Source organism: Zonotrichia leucophrys, chromosome 7 (assembly GCF_028769735.1).
Source record: "Zonotrichia leucophrys gambelii isolate GWCS_2022_RI chromosome 7, RI_Zleu_2.0, whole genome shotgun sequence".
NCBI lineage: Eukaryota > Metazoa > Chordata > Aves > Passeriformes > Passerellidae > Zonotrichia > Zonotrichia leucophrys.
In genome coordinates, this window is record NC_088177.1 from 9,354,214 (window position 1) to 9,372,972 (window position 18,759).

At 43.4% G+C, this 18,759-nt stretch overlaps 1 protein-coding gene across 1 annotated transcript; it reads left to right on the forward strand.

The window, feature by feature from the left end:
- Positions 1-512: 512 nt before the first annotated feature.
- LOC135450116 (protein mono-ADP-ribosyltransferase PARP14-like) lies at positions 513-17,369 on the forward strand. Its single transcript, XM_064717924.1, has 19 exons — positions 513-718; positions 824-930; positions 1,010-1,043; positions 2,011-2,085; positions 2,790-2,987; positions 3,139-3,423; positions 4,325-4,561; positions 5,461-7,697; positions 8,551-8,784; positions 9,058-9,279; positions 10,257-10,338; positions 11,246-11,395; positions 11,899-11,961; positions 12,834-13,001; positions 14,240-14,458; positions 14,558-15,145; positions 15,599-15,744; positions 16,303-16,477; positions 16,684-17,369. Exons 1-19 carry the CDS (start codon positions 520-522, stop codon positions 16,971-16,973), a joined length of 5,709 nt encoding a protein of 1,902 aa, XP_064573994.1. The 5' UTR covers positions 513-519; the 3' UTR covers positions 16,974-17,369.
- The last annotated feature ends 1,390 nt before the right edge of the window (positions 17,370-18,759 follow it).

Consider the following 18,759-nt stretch of genomic DNA (forward strand, 5'->3'; position numbering starts at 1 on the left):
AAAACTTCATATATCTGCTATTTTAGTGTCCCATATTTGGCCACAAGGGTAAAATACGCAGCACAAAAAGTTTGTTTGAAAACAAACCTTTGCAAGAGAAAGTCCTGAGCACTCGGTTGAAAACTTCTCAGCTAGCTGAAAAGTTGGTCTGAAGTAAAGAGCCATTGCAGCCTTCCACGGTTGTGGAAGCATCTCTGGCAAAGAATGATGGAAGTGGTAATTTTACTTTGCATCATGACTTCATTTGAAGGGGTAAGGGAGGGAGAGCGAGTGTTAGCCAGTGGTTAAGCAGTGTAAGTTCAGAGACTGAAAGCACTGTGACACTTGGCTCTTGTGCGGCTCTGTGGAGGCGCCGAGGCCTGTCCTGCCCCGTGAGGAGGCGCGGCGGAGCCCGGGACCCCCGGCCGTCCCGATGGGCCCGGAGGCGGAGGCCGGTTCCCGGCCCTGGGCGGAGCCCCAGGCGCCTCGGGCTCCGAGAATCGAAAGCGAAAGCGACGGGAAAGGAGCCGCCGGGCAGCCATGGAGGGGCAGCGGCCGTGCTCCTTCCCGCTGCTGGTGCGGGGGGACTGGGGCCCCGCCGAGCCGCCGCCCTCGCTCAGGAAGAAGCTGCTCTGCTACTTCCAGAGCCAGAAGCGCTCGGGCGGCGGCGAGTGCGAGCTGCGGACCGGGGACGACACCGGCACCGGGCACATCCTCGTCTGCTTCGCCCGGCCCGAGGGTGAGCGGCCGGGCCGGGCCGGGGCCGGGGGGCTGATGGCGATGCCCGCGGGCGGAGGGGCGGGGGGCGGCCGCACCCCCTGACCGGTGCCCTCTCTGTTGGCAGTGAGGGAGCGGGTGCTGAGGCGGCCGGCCCACGAGCTGGTGTGGGGGTCCGGAGAGCGGCTGTCGCTGCAGGTCACCGCGCTGCCGGCGGACGGCGACCCCGCGCAGGTGAGGCGGGCGCGGCTGCGGGCGGGCGGGGTGGCCGCTGGGGACCGCTGGTGACCGCTCTCCTCTCGTGCCCTTGCAGGAGGCGGCTCCGGCCGGCGGGACCCAGGCGCCAGGTAGGGGCTGCGGGGGCTCCGGGGCTGGCGGGGGCTCCGGGGCTGGCGGGGCACCGGCCCGGCGAGCCCTGCGGAGCAGCGGGCATGGGGAAGCAGCGGAGCCGCTGCTTGGCCGGGCCGGCCGAACGGCGCTGTCGCGCTTTGATTCTTCTCCCCGGCGCTCCCCTTCACTTCCCGAATCCCAAACACGATGAAGTTCCTAAGGTGCCACAGTCCCCGAGCCACATCCCAGGCACCGGACAGACCGACCACGCTATCACGGCTAATGCACATACACTGTATAATCAATACACGCTCAGCCGCTCAATACACATCTGGCTAATACACACGCATGGCCAATGCACAGCTAATCAGTGTGTGACTGCCAGTACACACAGAAGTAATCCATATTCACAGGGATAATACACAGCTCGCTGAGCTCTGCTTTCAGAGTACCTGCTTGTGCATAGCGGGGTGACTGTGCAGGTGAGGGCTGAGGGCACAGGCTGCAAAAGCAGTCTGGTCAATCTTACCATTGTCCTTTGTTTTCTAATGCAGCTGCATTTCCTCTTGCTCTAAACTAGGAAGTTGCGTGGTCATGCTGGGTCAAACACACCCTGACAGAGTCTCTTCCAGAGGTCTCAGTTTTCAAAGGCACTTCCCTCCCACGGGCTGATGTCCTCAGCACTTCTTATGTCCAGTGCAGCTCTTTGTGTGAGGAAAGTGCTGTACTGCGTGGCAGGACCTGCTCCTGGTGGTTCGTGCAGCATGACTGTGTGTTGACATTATGCCCGAAGCGTCTTGAACTCAGCGTCTTTCTGTAACCAATTCAACTTTTGGCTTAAAAATAGAGATATCTGTGGAAATCTGTGATTCTGACAGTGTCAAATGAAAATTTAAGCTGTGTTAGCTCCTGAGTGTACATTAATGTGTCAGTTTTCTTCTTGAAGTACCCAGCAACTGAGAAACTGTTGTCATTTATCTCTAGTTAATGAACCGCAGGTGTCCCTTCCCATCTGTCAGAATAAGGAAACCCCTGTGTGTGCTCAGCAGGAGAAGAGAGGTAAGTGTGTCACTTACCTGGTGGTGACCATTGTATTCTTGCTCCTTTGGTTTTCTGGACCTTTCTGCTGCAGCAGTGCCCTGGACACCCTCGTGGCTTTTGTTGTTTGTCTAATGTAGTGTAGTAATTGTAATCCCAGGCCAAAAGAAATAAATGTATGTTTTCCTTTCTGTGAGTCCCTTTAGAGCCCCCACTTCACAGTATGCCTCAAACAGGTCACTTCCTTTGGGGACAGCAGTGAGTGCTGGCCTTTGCTCTGGCTGAGGCTGTCCCTACCCAGACCTTCCCAGCTGCTGCCAGCCTTACTGGGGCCGCCCTGTGCCAGAGCATGGGGAGCTGTGTACCCCAGGTACGCCTGAGCAGCCGTGGCAGCCAGCAAATATCAAACCCAGGTGACCCACAGCTGTGTCTGAGCTGTGAATGGGGAGCACTGCTTCCCCTCATTGCATGTTTGTGAAGAGGCTTTTGTATCTTTTACTTCTGCTGTCCTTGCCTGGTGATGAACTGAAGCATTTCCTCCCTATGTGTTGATGCAGCAACTCCTGCTAGTCATCTGCTTAACTTCTTTGGGATTCTTGCCCTGTTCTTTTCCCTGACCCTGAGTGTGATCTGAACAAAAAGTGGTGTGAAAGCTTGGAAGGTGGGAAGCTTGGCTTTCTTTTTAACTTTTGCCTAAGACATTAGGGTGTGATCTTTTATTTCAGAATCATGTGAGAAATTGGAAGCAGAGAAAGCAACCTCTAGGAATTCTGCGGTAGTAGTAACCACTGCCTTTGGCAAGGAAATAGAACATGAGATTTTGGAAATGTACTTTGAAAGTAAAAGGAGGTCTGGTGGAGGGCCCATTAAGTCCTATGTCAAAAAGGATGACCAAGTGATCATCACCTTTCAGGAAGAGCAAGGTATGTTACACTGCTTCAGCTCTCTTTTAAAAATAGGCCTTTGCTGGTGCAGGATCTCTCTGTAGGCATTGCTCCAAGCAGAAATGATATATTATTGCTATTGATTAACATGCTACTCTGCTGTGACATCTCTGTTTTTCTGTGGGACCAGATGCCCAAGAAGTTTTACAAAGACAGCATCACTTGAGTAAAATTGATCTGGTTGTGAAGCCATGGCAAGTGGCAACTTCCCAGGAGTCTTGCCAAGTGGAGAACTCTGAAGGATCCCTGCTTCCCACCGCAGTTGTGCTGGAAAATGTGAAGGACACAATCAAAGATTGCATGTTAATTTTGCTGGTAGAGAATGTCAGTGGCTTGTCAGAGGAGGATGGTGACTTCAGTGTGGAAATGATACCTGAGTTACGTGCTGCTGTAGTTACTTTCACTAGAAATACTGGTAAGAAGGAGTCAGAGTTGAAGCTCTTTTTATTAGGTACCTGTTTGTATGCGTGTGTGTGAGTGAGATTAAACTGGAAGTATTATCTTTTGTATTTTTAAGATTTGATCTGATATTGTGTCCTTTTAAAGGAGGATTTACTTCACTTAATGCCATAACCTTTATCTGTGAGGTAGAGAGACCATGCAAGTCAGAAAGAGAGCTAGCTCTGGTTTTGATAGTAAACACAACAGGTAGGACTAAAACCAAACTATAACTTAAAACAAGCAATAAAGGATATACTTGGTCTGAGAACAGAGCAATGGTAAAAGCTGTCCTTGCCAAAAACTGTCCTTCAGAGAAGGTGTAGGTTTTTCTGCCTTAGAAATTATGTGTCTCTCAAGTCATGCTCCAGTCCTAAATTTTTGGGGTAGCCTTTAGGAAATAAGTGGATCTTTAAGAAACTTAATTGTTTCTCCTTGGCAGACGGAAAAGTGATTTGACTGTCTTTTATTGTGAGGATAACAGGGGGGAAATAGCCAAATGAGAATATATTTATCATAACATTGAGAGAATTTGAATTCTTAACTTGCGTCTTATTAGTTGTGTACAAAGCCATAGCCTAAAAATGAACCTGATGTTGTTTTCTGCTGGAGCTAAAGAACCCAGTGACAGTCAGTAGGAAAACCAATGGCAAATTCCAGCTGCAGTCATTGTAGTCAACAATTGTAATCAACCATGGGGGGAATACCGAGTGACAGATACTGAATATGTGGAAAGAGGTGTCTTTGTGGGCAGATCTGGACTGATTTTGTAATTCAGTGCTTTGATCAGTGTACACAGTGATAGTCTGCTAACATCATGGCAGAAAAACACGCTCCGAGTTTGATCTTTTCTTTTTTCTTCTCCTTTCTCTTTCTAGATGCAGAGGAATTTGTTGAAAAGCTGAATCAAAACCAGAGAGCAAGGGAACAAAACATTACTGCATGGTGCCTTGAGCAAACAAAAACTGTTAGGGCTGAAAATATACCACCCAACACCTCCAGTCACTACATAGCTCTCTACTTTGAAAATGAGAAGTACGGCGGTGCACAGACCGTGGATGTTCAACTGCTGCCTGATGAAGATGCAGCTATCATTACATTTGGTGACCAAAGAGGTATTGCAGAAATGCAGAGCCCTTATTGTTTGAGCACCTCCCATTTAAAGACCAAAATGTGGATTTTCTAGAGAAATACCTCTTTTGCCCTTGTAAAATGGCAGACGTGGTGCTTTGCCCACAGGTCTCATGCTCAGTGGAGTGCAAGCTTCAGTTTTGGACCAGCTGGCCATAAGGCATAGAATTTTTTCATTTTCTAGACAGTTTATTTCACCCAGGCCTTGATTCTGACAGAGTTCAGGTTGCAGTTTGAGTTCTGTGGGGAGTGCACAGCCCCCTGGGCACAGGAGATTTCCCCCCCACCTGCCATCTTGGGCACCAGCTGCCCATGGCAGCGTGCCTGTCTGGTTCATCTCAGGACCATTCCTTGGGCAGCCTTTTTTGGCTGGAGAGCAGGTGCTGTGGGTTGTCCAGTCAGTGGCAGAAAGATGAGTGACTGTGAAAAGTGTAGGACAAGGGAGAAGCTGGGGGCATTGAAGTGAAGGAGAGAATTGAAGAGGAGTTGGAGGAAAGAGATGGTCTTTTGGGAAAACAGAGGAGCTGTGGTTTGAACTGCTGAGTAATAGCCCAGACAACTGTGGAGCTTCAGGTCAGCATATAGGAGAAATGGGAACAGAGATTATGCACACCTCCTCCCAAAGGTGGATGCTGTTGTGCTTGACTGTCTCTCTTCAACTCAGTTTCTGGCTTTTAAAATGAATAATTCTTCAGAAATCTGGAATTATTTCTATTTGGGAAGTGGAGGAAATTAATCTAAAAATGTTCTTAAAAATAACAAACACTATTATATAGAAAATACAGTTTTAAAACCCCCAAACAATGAAAAAAAAAACCCAGAACAAAAGAGAAGATCTTAAGTGCTGACATTAATAACTTTGGGGGTTGTTTGTTTGTTTTAGATGTAACAAATATCCTGGCAAAGAAGCATTCACTCAACAAAACACCAATCTTTGTCTATCCTTACTACACCTCACTGGAAACGGCTCTATATGGAAAGGAAGGGCCACAGATAAAGAAACCAGATCCAATTACATTGCCTCTGGATCCCCATATCTGGATTTATTTGCAAGGAAATAGTAGCTTAATTAAGGCAATAGATCATGAAATGGCAAAGTGTAATTGTGTGCCAGTGTGGCCTGGTCCCCTCTGTGCAGATCCAACAGTTACTTTGCATCCTTCAGCTATTTTTTCTGAGCGGAAGAGATCTGTATCTAGATTGGTCAAGGCATGGAAAAAAGAAGTTTCCACAGCATTTTCACACACCATATCAAAGTATGAAGCAATTAAATGTCAAGTAAACACAGAGGTGTGGGAAGCCATTAGTAACAGCTTTCCCCATGATGCAGTTCTGATGATCCCATATATTTCCAAGGATTTACATGTTCTAGTAGGTGAAAAAGAAGTTGTGAGGAAGGTTGAACAAGAACTGAAGCTTCTGATCGAAAAGGCCACCAGAGAAATTGAAAGAGAAAAGAAAAGAACTGAACTGAAAGTTAAGACAGTGAATCCAGGGGAATATGGAATTTTACAGATTACTGGTCTGGAAGAAAAATTTCGTAAAGAGTTCCCAAACCTGCAAATGACTTATGATAATTTGGAGAAGAGCATTAACCTGTCTGGAGTGCCTGAAGAAGTTTACAAAGTAAAAGGAGAAATACTTGATCATGTATACAAAATGGCAAAGAAAGCAATTAATGTCCACCCTTCTATTTTTCAGTTTTTACAGCATATTGATAATGAAACTCTGTCACAGAGCCTGTTTATATCAAAACAAATTAATGTCTTTTTTGAGCTTGGTGTGGGAGAGATCATCCTGAAAGGGAATGCTCCTGAAGATCTCCTAAAAGCAGAGGAAAAAATAAAGAAAGAACTGGACCACAAAAGTATTACTTTGGGGGATGAGTCGGTCCTCCAGAAGGAGGAATGGCAGATGCTAGTCAAGGAAAACTGCTCTAATGGAGCTGTAGCAGTCACTCAGGCAGAGAGTCAGATCATGATTGCTGGTCTTTCTGAAGCTGTAGCAAAAGCCTTTGAGGAACTTTCCAGCTTTATAGATGAAAACACACAGGTGCAAAAGGTCATTGAAGGGAAACCGATGGCACTCATAAAGTTTTTTAAGAAAGAGAAGGCCAATGATTGGGCTGCCCTACCAAAAAAGGGTGTGAAAGTTGACTTTAGCACTCAGAAGAACTGTGAAGTTATATTGTTGAGTGGGCCAAAGACAAAAGTGTTGGAGGGAGTCAGCTTAGTTGAGCAAATTCTGTCTGGCTTGCATTTTAAGCGCGTGGTGATTGACTTGCCAGGAGCCAAGGCATATATAAAAGAGCAAGCACCCCTTTTGGCCGTCAATATTAAAGAAATGTACAAGTGTTTAGTTCTACTGGAAGAGCAGCCAGAAGAACACAGTAACGGAGGCAAGCTCCATATGCAGGTGACCATGGGTGAAACTGTAATAGCGCTTTATAAAGCTGACTTGTGCACTCATCCCGTTGATGTTGTGGTGAATGCATCTAATGAAGACCTAAAACACATTGGTGGCCTGGCTGAGGCGCTGTCAAGAGCAGCTGGGCCAGCACTGCAGGAAGAGTGTGATGAGCTGGTGAGGATGCTGGGGAATTTTCAGCCTGGCGACGCCGTGATGACGCGCGCCGGGAAACTGCCCTGCAAGAACGTCATCCACGCCGTCGGGCCCAGGTGGAGCAGTGACAGACCAGAAGTCTGTGTGAACCTGTTGAGGAAGACAGTGAAAAGATGTCTACAAGTAGCTGAAGCGCACAAGCATCGTTCCATAGCTCTGCCTGCTATAAGTGGAGGGATTTTTGGCTTCCCAATGGAACTGTGTACTTATTGCATTGTATCCTCCATCAAGGAGACCTTGGAAGAGTCCAAGGGGAACAGCAGCTTGAAGGAGGTTCATCTGGTGGGTTTTGCACAGGATAACATTCAGGCTTTCAGCAAGGCATTTGGAGAAGTGTTTTCAGAGTCTTCAGCTTCCTACAGGCCACTGCATCATGTCACTTCAGTTCCTCAGCCCAGGCAGAGGAGAACTTCCAAGCGTATGAATAACTTCCCATTCATAACAACTCAGGAAGGCCTTCACATCATCCTGCAAACAGGAAGCATTGAAGATGCTAAAGTAAGTGTTCTAAATTATCTCCTTTTGAAATAGAAAGTGGGTTCTTTTGTGTCTTTTTTTAAAACTAACAAACACAAAACCAATGTCATTTGTAGTCATGCAGTTGGTATTGCACTTCCTGTGGAGAACCAGTGATTTTGATCATTGATTTCTGGTTGCCTCCTGCACTGAATTTCTGTTAGCTGGCTGATAGATTCTTTACTGGGATTGCCAGTACTGGAAGCAACTCCATCTGGGACTCTTCTGCAAAACCTCTGAGGAGTGGATGCCTCCCACAGCTTGTGCATGCAGCTCCTCCAGTTGGCCAGGGCAGAATATATGTTAAAATGTGTATGGGACCCTTCCTGAGGAGATAAATACAGGGTTTGACACAATGTTCAGTGCTCTTTGTACTTCTCTCATTCATAAGTTACTGCTTTTCTCACTTCTTTCTCCTTAGATTACCCCAAGTCTTATTTGTCCTCAGTGTCTTCGTGTCCCCCTAAATCAGCCACACATGGGAGGCCCTGCCTACCTCACTGAACTCAGATTTTGGTCTGTGAGCCTCTCTTTGAGAACAAACTTGCAAAAATGTTTTTCAAATGGAGGCAGAGTGAATAAACAAGGAATGCAGAGTTCTCACTCCCATTAGGCTGAATTTAATTTCATTGTTAACTCAGTTTTGTCTGTCTTTGGGCAGGCTCATGATATTAGAATTGAGCATAATTTCTGGTTTATTCCAAAACTTTGTTCTCTCTGGTTGCTGTCCCAAAAATTTACCTTGTAGACCATCAGGCAGGCTGTATTTGATTATCCAATGCAAAATTTAAATTTGATATTGACAAGCTAGAGTTTTTGCTTCTGTGTTTTTCAGACATCGGTTGTTGTCGTCAGTGTTGGCAAAGATCTCCAGCTTGACAAAGGGCCACTTGGTAAAGCTCTGCTGAGCAAGGCAGGGCCAATGCTTCAGACAGGCTTGAGCAAAGAAGGTGGAGGAAGAATACCTGAGGATGGATCTGTGTTGAAAACTAAAGGTTATAATCTGGCTTGCAGTGTTGTGCTTCATGCTGTGGTACCTGCGTGGTCCCAGAAAAACACAACTGCAAAGGTAAAAGGCTCTTTATTTGCCTGATTTTTTCTGGGATTTATAGTGTGTTTAATGCCACTTTTCCTCTGAAATGAGAGACAGGGTCATAGAAGATGAGAGAGTTTGACACACTCTTTTTTAACTGTGGGCTGATCCCTTATTGACTAATAAATTCCTTGTGTATGGAATTAATTGTATTTTAATATGAAGAGATAGATGAAATGGAAGGTGTTACATTACACATACTGGGAAAAAATTACCTCCAGTAACTGAAAAAATAATTGTGCTTTACAGGTCTTGGGTGACATAATCACAAAATGCCTGGAGATTGCTGAAGAACTGTCTTTGAAATCAATTACTTTTCCAGCAATTGGGACAGGGAATTTGGAATTCCCGAGATCCGTTGTTGCTAAATTATTGTTTGACAAAGTGTTTGAATTCAGTAGTGAAAACAGAGTGAATTCTCTTGAAGAAGTTCGCTTCCTGTTGCACACAAAAGACACAGCTAATATTCAGGTGAGTTACTGTGGTTTCCTCTCTCTATTATATTATGGTGTATGTGAGTCTGTCTTATGATACTTGGCTATCTGATGCTATTCAAAGAATCTGCAAGGTGCTTGTTCTTACACTAAAGAAAACGTTTGGTGAGAGTCTCTAGATCATCTGTACTGAAAGTTGTCTTTTTGGTTCTACCTCCCATGGTCACCCACATATTGAGTACAGTCCGGCTCCCTTCCTATCCTTTTCTGTTTCCTGAGAATAATACATACAAAAGTGTAATTACTCTTTATCTCATTAACTCACCTAATTCTTCAGCCTATAGGTCAGACAAGTTTGCTGCTTCAGTGCCTGCACCCTTGGCAAACAGGTGTGCTTTTAATGGAGTGCTGGTGTCTTTTTAGGAGGAATCATTGTGCTAGGATTGCTGTGCTGGTAAACTTCTCCAGTAGAAACATATAAGTATCCTGCATCCCCCTCTCTTCAGTGTCCCCTTAGCATAAATTTTCTCTAGCCACACTCAAGTTACTCATTTCACACCGAAAGAGAGCACACAATTCACAGCACACTGCGAATTGATGTCCTGATAAGTGTTTCTACATCTGTTGCCTTCTGTACTTTGTGCTAGAGCTTTCAATACATTTTGAAAGGCTAAATTTGAAGGCTACTGTGCCAAAGCCTGAGCTACATTCCCTGAGAGAGCTGAGCTAATGAAAACAACTCACTCACTGTAAGGATGCCTTCTGCTGCTGTGTCCCTGTGGAATGGTAACTAGGGTTTGGCTCAGTTATTTGTGATTTTGTGATGCTCACACTGAGCAAGCAGCCTTGCTCTCTGAGAACAACATCTGTCCCGACTTGCCATCAGCATTGTGGCAGATGATGTGAAGTAATTTCAATTTAGTTCTTTCTAAATGCTTTTTAGCTTTGCTTTTCAGACTTTATTTTTACTGTGTGAAGACTTTTACAGGAGTTGATTGTAATTTCATTCTGTAGGAATTTTCAGATGAACTTGAAAGCAGGTCTGTAGCTGTTAAAGGGCAGAAGCCTTCTCCAAATGACACGAGCCAAAGCCCAGGTAAGGTTTAATCACAAAGCTGTGTGCCTACTGGTTTTTTTTAAATTATTTTTTTCAAGTATTCCAGGGAATGCATTCATTATGGATATTTAGGTACTTGCTTGGTGAGCATGTCATTCCCAAAGTCTGAGTGCCTGCTGTGAAAGCCATATTTTCAGGCTGAGTGTCTGTTATGTGTGCAATAGTATTAGAGATGATACAAAAAGCATTCCTGTGATTCTGTATCCAGATAGCGCCCCTCAAAATTGGAACAGCAGAAGCTATAAGGTGTCAAGGGCACAAGCAGTGCTTTTTCTTTTATTGCTGCAGCAGTAGATTAAACTGTGAACAAGGCAGTGTCTTCCTCTGTCCTGGGAAGGCAGGTGAGATCCTGAGTGTGTGTGTTGAAGTGGTCTTTTTGAAATACTCTCAAATCTTTTACGTGTTCAGATGAATAGCAAAACCAAACTGAAATGTCTTTGATATTATCCATCTTAATGGAACTGCAGCCTGTAGAAAAATGAGTTACATGTTGAAATCTTAATTATGATTTTACAAATAACACATGGGTAAAAAGTTCCACCTTTTCAAGAAGTAGAAAACCTGCCTGGAAACTCTGTGAGACACAGGAAAAAGGGAGTGAGACTTGGAAAGTTTGCTCTCTTGCATTGGAGTTTTGCAATGGTAAAATGTCACTAAGTAGTGTCTGCATACCAGATGTGCAGCAAAACACCCTGCTGTCCTGCCATGACAGAAATGATGGGAATGAGTGCAGGTTGAGTACAGACTCCTGTGAGAAGGAATGATTCTCAGTTAGCATGGCAGGCAATCCTTTCCACAGGCTGAGTCTGTAGCTAAACTGTGGTCTCTGTAGGCATTGTACCCAATCACTCCTTTCTGCTCAGGGTCTGTATTTCTGTCCCTGCAGCTTTTTCTGCTGTCCCTTCAAGCTCAGCACACAATGTGCCTGAAATGACAATTGGCTCCGTGGTGTTCCGGGTGGCAGAAGGTGATATTACCAAGGAGCAGGGAGATGCCATTGTAAACATAACAAACCAAACCTTCAGCCTCAAAACAGGTATTTTAATTGATACTATGTGTGAAAAAAGTATATGTGCTTGGAAGGGCTGGGAAGGAAGAGGAGCAAGTATTTCTCTTCAATGCTTTAAAGCCTTTTATTTGCTACACAGTGTTGTTTCTGTTTTGCTTCTTAGGGTAAAAAAGTTCAATTAGGGAATGTCTGAACTTTTTTCACTTGTTTATCTATGTTACAGGACAGCATGTTTAAGACTCCCTTGCAGAAAGGGAAACTAAAAATCTTTTTATAGAACACCTCTCAGACTAAAGGAGGAGACAAATGTTAGTGAGGTTCTGACCTTAGTGAAACTTGTTAGGTTCTCGAAACATCAATTTGAATTGAAAAGCATATAAGGCTAAAATTTTGGCTACACTGGTTTAAATTTATCATCTGTAATGTTATCAGAAATGAGACATTTTTAGATGTGATGAGGCATACAGTTCTGCCTCAGATGGGACTTTAACAGCAGTAACAGTGGATCCATGTTGCTCTTCTCATTTAAGGTGTCTCCAGGGCAATTCTGAACGGTGCTGGAAAAGCAGTTGAAGATGAATGTGGTGTACTAGGTATGGTACCACATTTCTCACCTTTCCAAAGGTGTTCATGCATGGCAGGGAATCTCTTGGAATATTTTCTCAGTACTGACTATTGTAGTTCCATCTGTATTACACACTGTGTTAGAGCAACTAGTGTTTAATCAGTTTATGTGGTATTTGTAAAACATCTAATGAGGGAAGAAAAAGAAAAATCTTCAGGAAGAGACAGCTTCTGAGCATACATAAAGATCCAAATCTATTGTTATTGTTATCCTCTTATTCTAATAAAGATTTCCTTGATAAAAACAGTCAGCATCAAACAGAGTGAGGAGCAAGGGGTGATGCTGGCAAAAATGTTAATAGAGAAACCATTTGTGGGCCAGATACAGCTGTTGGACAGCAACTATAATGAAAGAGGAGTAAAGATGGATGAGTATGTGGTTTAAACCACCAGAAAATAAGGGAAGTGGGAAATATGCAGGTGTGGAGATCAGCTTGGAAGATCAACCAAAGGAAGAGAGCTATGTGGAAGAAATCTGAGGTAAACAAGCTGTTCTTGCATGGGCCAAGAGGGCTAGGTGGCCTGCAGGCAGATGGCGTATTTGTGTGTGTGTGTAGACAGACTGCCAGACTGCATGAAGTTCTTCAAGTTTACTGAGGAAACCTGACAAACAAAGGTACATAATAAATTTATTTGCCAAAGGAGGCAAATATTTTACAAAAATAAACTGAGCTCTTGTGCCTTGGAAGAGAAAATTGAGTGAAGGGCTTGCTCATTTTATAGAAGGAGACAAAAGCTTATCCTGGAGCAAATTTCTCAACATTTCTTATTTCCTAATGAGGACTAGTACCCATCTATATTGGGGATAATTGTTGATTATTTTTTCCTACTTATGTTTCAGCCCAGAAAACTGGCAAGAACTATATCATCACCCAGGCAGGAAACCTGCCATGCAAAAACATAATGCATTTTGTTTACCAAAATGATATCAGGTCCCTGGTTTCCCAGGTGCTCCAGGAGTGTGAGCTGCAGCAGTACACCTCTGTCATCTTCCCAGCAATTGGAACAGGTCTGTGTCTCCCTTTTCTGAAAAGGGTTCAGTGCATGTGTTTCTGCTGATCTCAGGCCTCAAGTGATGGGTTTGATTTATCTGGAGAGGTTATTATTTGTTGAAGATATATTTGGAAATATGCAGTCTTTAAAAATGCTATTAGGAGGCTTATGAAAGCTAGAAATCTTCACTCCTTACAGTGATCTAGTGTCGTAGGAAGGAGACCAGGACACCAGTTGGTTCATCATGGCCTACTTTATTGAAGAAAGTATCAAACACTTATACAGCAAATAATAAGCTTATGAATATTCTGTAAGCCAAGCAATCTATTGGTTAAACTATAGCATTAACTCATCCACATTCCTTTGAGACTACGTTCTCTATCTCTCCTGCCTCACTGTCCATTTCTTTATCATATTATGCAAGGATCAAGGACACATTATCTCACACCTGCAAGATTTGGAACTAACCATGGTCTTGTACTTTTCCATTCTCTATCCTGCTACAGACACAAAAAGGCCTCTGCCTGTCTCTGCCCTAGTTAGGACATCTTTCCCAAATTAATTCGGCTGTGTCCTCTCTCCTCAAGCCACTCTTTGACAAAACTCTCCACAATCTAGTACATCAAGAGCATGAGTTTTCTAAAGCCAGCACTTCCTTGCTAACAGGGATTCAAAGGCATGTCTGTGCTTGCTGAAGAGCCTGCAGCCTGGTATGTGTGGGCAGCTCATCAGAGAGTAGCCAGAGACCTACTTCTCCATTGCTGAAATCAGTAGGTGATGGAACTCTGGCCAGCAGCTGCACAAGTAGGATTGATACAAATGTCAAAATGCCCAGACTGGCCCTTTTTCTTCTTCTCTTGTTCTTGAGAATCCAGAACTGCAGCCCATGCACGTGGGAACCTCTTGCATGAATAAAACTAGGCTTGAATTTTGAGCAAGGAATGGATTACTGGATCACTGAGACCTATTGTCTGTTAGTTACCCAAGCCATATCATCTACATCATAACCCAATTGGTTGCCAAGCCAACAAAAGGAAACTCCCATTTTTTCCCTTACTGGAGAGGTGGTCCCCAACTTTCTTTTCCTGATAAATAGAGAAACCCATCCTGACTGCCAGCCTGAGGTTATTCTCAACCTGTTTATGATCCAGGTGATTGTGTGGGTGTGTTCATAGCTCTTCTTCTAAAGATGTTTTAATCATCTCTAACAGTTATTAACACTTTCTAGAGCAAAATATCTGCAACTTTTTTCAGGAGAGGCACGCCGCAATCCAGCTGAGGTAGCTGGCAACATGATAGATGCAGTAACTGACTTTGCAAAAAGGAATCCTGCCACGTCTGTGAAAACTATTAAAGTTGTCATCTTTCAGCCACATCTGATGAGTGTGTTCCAAGCAAGTATGCAGAAAAGAGAGCAGTCTACTGCAACACGAATCAAATCGTTTGTTTCCAAGGCATATCACATGGGTAAATGTAAGTAGATGTCACATAAATACAGGTTATAGATCAATCTGTTTAGCACCAGCTAAAAGAGATGAATATTAATGACAATATTTATGTATTTCAATGTAGCACTCTGGAGCTCTGAGAAACATTCCCCAAAGGGAAAAACCAAAGTGGTTTCGGAAAAGAAAATCGATCTGGCTGTTGTGCAGATTTGTGGTGAAAATAAAAAAGAAGTGGAAGAAGCTGAAAAGTGGCTGAGAAGGGCAATTTCAAACGAACAATCTCATACGGAAATTGTAGACGAGACTATCTCTCATTTCGATGACGAAGAGGTTGAAGAACTGGATGACCTAGAAAAGAAATTAAAAATTTGTCTTAATTTGAAGAGTACCTCTATTGAAATTACAGGGGTTGCAAAAGATGTCTGCCAGGCTTCTTCAGCTGTTCATAAAATGATCCGCAAGATAAAGGCTGCTAAAGAGGCCCAGGCAAAACTTCTACAAAATTCAGTTGAATGGAAATACAGTGAAAAGGATTCCTATGTACCCTTCAACAGTCTCACAAATGTGGAGTTGGAAAATGCTTACAAGACAAAGCAGAAAACTGTTGAAGTCATCATTGGTGAGCAAATATACACAGTGGATATGGAACGCAAGACTGCTGTGGATGACCAGGGAGGACAGATATCCATTTTACGTATTGACAAATCTGAAGGTAAGGAAAAACATCTTGACAGACTAATGTTGCCATGAAACAACCTGGTTGCATCCAGTGAGAGAAAAGAAAAGAGAATTATGAGAATATTTAAAATACATGTTAGAAGCTTTGTGCAGGTGCTTTTTTGGAGAATGTAGAAAGGAGCCAAACTCGGAAATAAAAGAACTTAGAAGCTATTTAAAATATTTTGAAAAGAGAGTAATGTGTTCTGAACTTCTTAGCAGGCTTACTGGCAATAATGTTTTAATGTCATGCTAGATCTCAGCTCACTTCTGTTCTTGAGCCATCCCCTCTTCCATTTACTGCTGGTCCTTTACAATACAAGGAGGTCTTTCTTTCTGAGTCATACATAAGCAAGATGTGTAGACTTCTAGAAGGATTTGTAGCAGGTCATGTTTAATTTTAGGCAGGGGATTTGGGTGAAAATGATTGATGGTGTTTCTTCTGCAGATCAAAAGTCAATAGTGCTCCCTCCAACGTGGGACCCTATGGAAAATGAGCAACTCAAAATAGTGGAACTAAAAGCAGACTCAAGAGAGTATAAAGATGTGCAAGAAAGGTTTCTGCAGACCTGTCAGTCATTCAGAATTGAAAAGGTAAAAGCAAGCCATCATTTCTGAGCATAACTAACTTAATGGCAAGTGATGAAGGATACTGATAACAGAAAAAGAAATTCCCCATGGATTTCTAAAGCTGGGACAAGTCTTTCTGGCTGTCATTAACTTTATTCAGCTTCAATCAGTTTAATGTTGCAGTTGAGGTATTTGGAGCAGCTCTTAAGCAGTCACTTCTTCAGCTCCAGGGGAGAGTGCTGTTCCTTGGAATGGTTTTTGCTGTAGCAGAGCACATGTTTTGCCCACATAAGCCACGTGTGCTGTGCAGACCCAGCAGGCATCTACAGCCTGGAAACCTGTGAAAAGCTCCTGTATTGTTTCCCAGGAAGTGTTTGTCTCATGGTTTGGGCTGGGTTCTGCTATCTGCCATGCCAAAGTTTGGAAGGATTTGACTAACTTTTTTCATCATCTGATATATGTGTATTTGAGCTAAGAGGGGAATCTTGGAAGCAAATTGAATGATTGATAGGCTAATTTTTTTCATGGCAGCAACCTACCCACTTTCTTTCTTTCTTTCTGTCTTACTTTCAAACTTCACAGATTGAAAGGGTACAGAACCAATATTTATGGAAAAACTACCAAATAAAAAAGTGTGAAATAGATAAAAAAAATGGCCACAGAAATAATGAGAGGCTTCTGTTTCATGGGACAAGTCAGGAGTCATTAACCCTTATTAACAAAAAAGGATTTAACCGGAGCTATGCTGGAATGCACGGTAATGTAACTTTCAAAACAACTCTTGTTTTCCTCTATAGGGTGGGACTGATTTGCCCTACCTTGTATGCAAAATTATTTATTTTGTTGTATCTCCCTATTGCAAATAAAAAGCAGAGTTGTCCAGAGATTCACAGGCTCTGAAGGTGGCAGATAAGGAGCTGCTGCTACTGAAACACTCACAAACCTTTGCTTTTCTGACTACAGCTGCAAACTACGGAAACGGAACGTACTTTGCTGTTAATGCCAACTATTCTGCCCAGGACACGTACTCTAGACCAGATGTGAATGGGAAGAAATACATGTACTTGGCCCGAGTCCTTGTTGGAGAATATTCTCTGGGGATAAAAGGATCAATTACTCCAGCACAAAAAAATGTTAGCAACTCTGTAGATCTGTATGATAGTTCAACTGATCACATGAGCCACCCTTCCATGTTCATAATTTTTAATGACATTCAAGCTTACCCAGAATACCTTATCACTTTCACTAAGTAAGTATTTTGATTGCAGCCACAACTGCATGTCTTTCAGCCTTTATGTAGGATGGAAACATCTTTAACAAAACGCACAACAAAAATAATAAAGAATTATGTCAAATTAAATTCTGAGTTGATTTAAGCAATCTCTGGCAATTTCTGATCCCCCTGAAGCTTGTTTACACTTGAGCAGCTGAATGTATTAAGACTTGAGCACGATATTGTACTGCAATCCTCTTTTAGATTATGTAGTGAGCATTTGTACTGTATCAGCCACACAGCCTTAGGGTCTTCCTAATTGCTGGTGGGGAATTGGAAGGGATAATGCAGCCATGGACTGTTCAGTGTTGCATTTCTGATGCCTTTTTAGACTCTGTGACAATCTCATAACAAGTTATGTTAGAGCAGTTTTCAATAAATGAACCAGTTGTATTAAATGGCTTGTGTTTGTCTAAATCTCTTTGAACATTTAGCATTGGTTTTTAACCAGTGGACTTCAATGAACTTGACATTACAGATATGGAATGACTTGTTTTTAAATACATAACCCTGCTGCTTTCCAGCACCCCCAGCTTTGAAAAGCCCTTAGCTCCTCTGAATGTACTGGGTTTGACTTACCTGGTTGTACGATTAAGAAAAAAAATTTTCCAGTGCTTTCTTTTACATAGTTAGGTTACTGTTACAGTTTTACCCTGGGTGCTGTAGGGTAACTGTGGCCAAGGGACACCTTTTCTAGGGAAGGGATGTGAAATAACACAAATATGCAAGTCAAGTATCTCAGTAGAGCTATAAACCTCAGGCTGTGCATTTGTACATCCCATCCTTCTGTGACAGCAGTGGAGCTGCTCCCTTTGGGCTTTTTTGCTTTTTACTATGTAAAAAAAACTTTTTCAGTGGTTACAAAAGTACTGGTTTTAACCACTGAAAATTGCTGACTGTTGAGATCAAGTGTGTTGAAACCAATTTAACCTAGAGCTGGAGATCAAGGTATTGGTATGGGGGCCAAAAGTCTTCAAGCTTTGCTTATACAGTGAATAAACTTATTAAATCCCTGTAACAAGTACCTGTGGCCAGTGTTCATCAGCCTGCCAGGAGCCAGAGGAGATGGCTCCAGGTGCCTCATTGCTGCTGATGTGTCACTGGTACCAGTGTGACCATTCTCTCCAGGAGCCAGTACTGCATCAGGTCTCAGCTTCCCCAGCGCCACAAGAAGCTGCAGAGGACACCAAGGTGTCTTTAATCAGTGCTTTTCTTACAGGTGTCTAGGGCATAAAGCCTGGAGCAGAAACCTGTCACCTTGGGCTTTGTGCAGGCCATGAGTGACAGATGCTGCTTTTCCAAATGGGCTTATTCTAACAGGCAAAGGCCAGAGGCAGGCGTGTACAAAGGGACCGAGAGTCATGGAATCGCCTGCACTGGAAAGGACCCACAAAGATCATCAAGTGCAGCTAATGGCCCTGTGACATCCCCCAGAGTCACACCATGTTCCTGAGAGTATTGTCCAATACTCTCCTTTTAGAATGCATCCTTTTAGAATGCTGTCAGGCTTGGTGCTGTGACCACTTCCCTGGGGAGCCTGTTCCAGTGCACAACCACCCTCCAAGTGAAGAACTTTTTCCTGACAGCCAACCTAAATTTCCTCTGACAAATTGTTCCACCCTGATCTTGTTCCTTTGGCAGCAATGATGCAAAATGTGAAATATGTAAAAACTTCCTTCAGGAACCATGTTCTTTGGTGTTTGATCTTTGTACACTCTCAAGTTTAATTAACAAGAGAGGAGATTTCATCCAATAAACAGGTAGCT

What these genes read in the sequence shown, in the direction of transcription:
- LOC135450116 (XM_064717924.1), top strand. Translation starts at nt 520, where the DNA reads ATGGAGGGGCAGCGGCCGTGCTCCTTCCCGCTGCTGGTGCGGGGGGAC. An exon ending in CACCTTTCAGGAAGAGCAAG is followed by an intron (nt 2,988 to 3,138) that starts GTATGTTACACT and finishes CTGTGGGACCAG; the next exon opens with ATGCCCAAGAAGTTTTACAA. An exon ending in TGACACGAGCCAAAGCCCAG is followed by an intron (nt 10,339 to 11,245) that starts GTAAGGTTTAAT and finishes CTGTCCCTGCAG; the next exon opens with CTTTTTCTGCTGTCCCTTCA.